The sequence below is a fragment of the Rhinoderma darwinii genome, chromosome 3 (genome assembly GCF_050947455.1).
Source record: "Rhinoderma darwinii isolate aRhiDar2 chromosome 3, aRhiDar2.hap1, whole genome shotgun sequence".
NCBI lineage: Eukaryota > Metazoa > Chordata > Amphibia > Anura > Rhinodermatidae > Rhinoderma > Rhinoderma darwinii.
The window spans coordinates 424,413,166-424,414,981 of NC_134689.1; the positions used below are offsets into that span (position 1 = coordinate 424,413,166).

At 35.6% G+C, this 1,816-nt stretch overlaps 1 protein-coding gene across 1 annotated transcript; it reads right to left on the bottom strand.

Annotated features, from left to right (window-relative positions):
* Positions 1–320: 320 nt before the first annotated feature.
* On the bottom strand, positions 321–1,271 carry LOC142750656 (olfactory receptor 11L1-like). The gene has a single exon (XM_075859648.1). It carries the CDS (start codon positions 1,269–1,271, stop codon positions 321–323), a length of 951 nt encoding a protein of 316 aa, XP_075715763.1.
* Between the last annotated feature and the right edge of the window lie 545 nt (positions 1,272–1,816).

Below are 1,816 nucleotides of genomic sequence, written 5' to 3' on the forward strand. Positions count from 1 at the left end.
GCCAGTAAAAGAAGACGCATGGGAAATGGTAATTGGCAACTATTTTATGTTGTATAACTGTCTTACAACCAGAGAAAATCTAACTTCGAAAAATTATAATTTTTCTACATTTTTGATAAATCTTTGTGACTCACAAATAAATATTAAATGTATTGACCAAAATTTACCCCTATCATAAAGTATAACGTGTCACAAGAAAACGGAAAATTGTTCACTAAGAATTGCTAGGATAAGTAAAAGCATTCCAAAGGTATAAACTCATAAAGTGACATAAATATGGCTCTGTCAGGAAGATGAATACTGGCTGCGACAGCAAGAGGTTAAGAGAAAATTACAACAGATTGCACATATTTCTGAATATTTTGCTGTACGGCTTTCTTAATGTCTTTATTTCTCAGACTGTATATAATGGGATTGAACAGAGGAGTAAATACAGTGTACAGCAGGGATAGGATTTTATTCATGTCCGATGATTGTCCACTTGTTGGAAGAACATAAACACTGAAGAGAGTCAAGAAATAGATAAAGACCACAATGAGGTGGGAGCTACAGGTGGAGAAGGCTTTCTGTCTACTGATATTAGATGAGATCCGTAAGATAGCACGGACAATGTTAACATAACAGATAACAATAAGTGTGACGGGAATAATCGATAACGGAATACTTAGAAGATACACTTGTAGTTTTAAAGGAAATGTATCAGAACAGGAAATTTCCCGTAAGGGAAGAAAATCACAGAACAAATGGTCGATGATATTATGTCCACAGAACTTTAGCCTTAATATTGTTAGGGTGTCACTGAATGCACAGGAAAAACCAACCAACCAGGAGATAGCGACCAATCTGACACAATAACCGCTTGTCATGATAGAGGTGTAACGGAGGGGGTTACAGATGGCCACATATCTGTCATAAGACATCACTGTGAGGAGGAGACATTCAAACATTTCAAAGGAGGCAAAAAATAAAAACTGAGTCATGCAGCCGATATAAGTGATGGTCCCCCCATTATTAAGGAGAATGTGCAGCATATTAGGGACAATATTCAATGGCAGTAAAATATCATTGATGGACAGTAGTGAGATGAAGAAATACATTGGAGTGTGGAGGTTCTTGCTGGTGGACACCAGGGTGATGATCAGGAGATTCCCACATATCGTAAGGCAAAATAATACAAAAAGCAAACATAAGAGGGAAATTCTTAGCTGTGGGCCACCCTGAAAACCCAAGAGGACAAATTCTACAACATCAGTCACATTGTTCTCCTGCATTTAGAAAAAAAATGTAGAAAACAAAGTAATATTATATCTCAAGAAACCAAAATGAATCACTTCTAATATAATATTGTACAGGAACTGGATTCTGCAAATTTCATATTCTCAGAGTCATAGCTGTATGGTGTATAAGATTTTCCAACAAATTGGATTCCTCTATTTTTGTTTAAAGAGGTTGTATAAAATGAGAAAAATATGACTGTTCCCTTTCTTAAACAGCGCCTCTCTTGTGTATGGACTGTGTCTGGCATTTCAGCTCACTACTAATTACTTGAATGGTGCTGTGCTGCAATACCAGATACAGCCCATATGCAAGAGTGGCGCTGTCTTCCTAATCTTTCTAATATCGCTTAGCATTATTTTGTAATAGGCGTCTGTGCTAAGATAAATTAATCAATGGGTACAAATGTTAGTGTAGGTATAAAGAAAATGTTGGTAAGCTGTATAACATTTTTGTTATGATTTGATTTAAAAAATAAATTCTAATGGAGGTCATTTCCTGTATTACTTAAGACAATTTATTTAAACTGACCAAACATTTG

What these genes read in the sequence shown, in the direction of transcription:
- LOC142750656 (XM_075859648.1), bottom strand. Translation starts at nt 1,271, where the DNA reads ATGCAGGAGAACAATGTGACTGATGTTGTAGAATTTGTCCTCTTGGGT.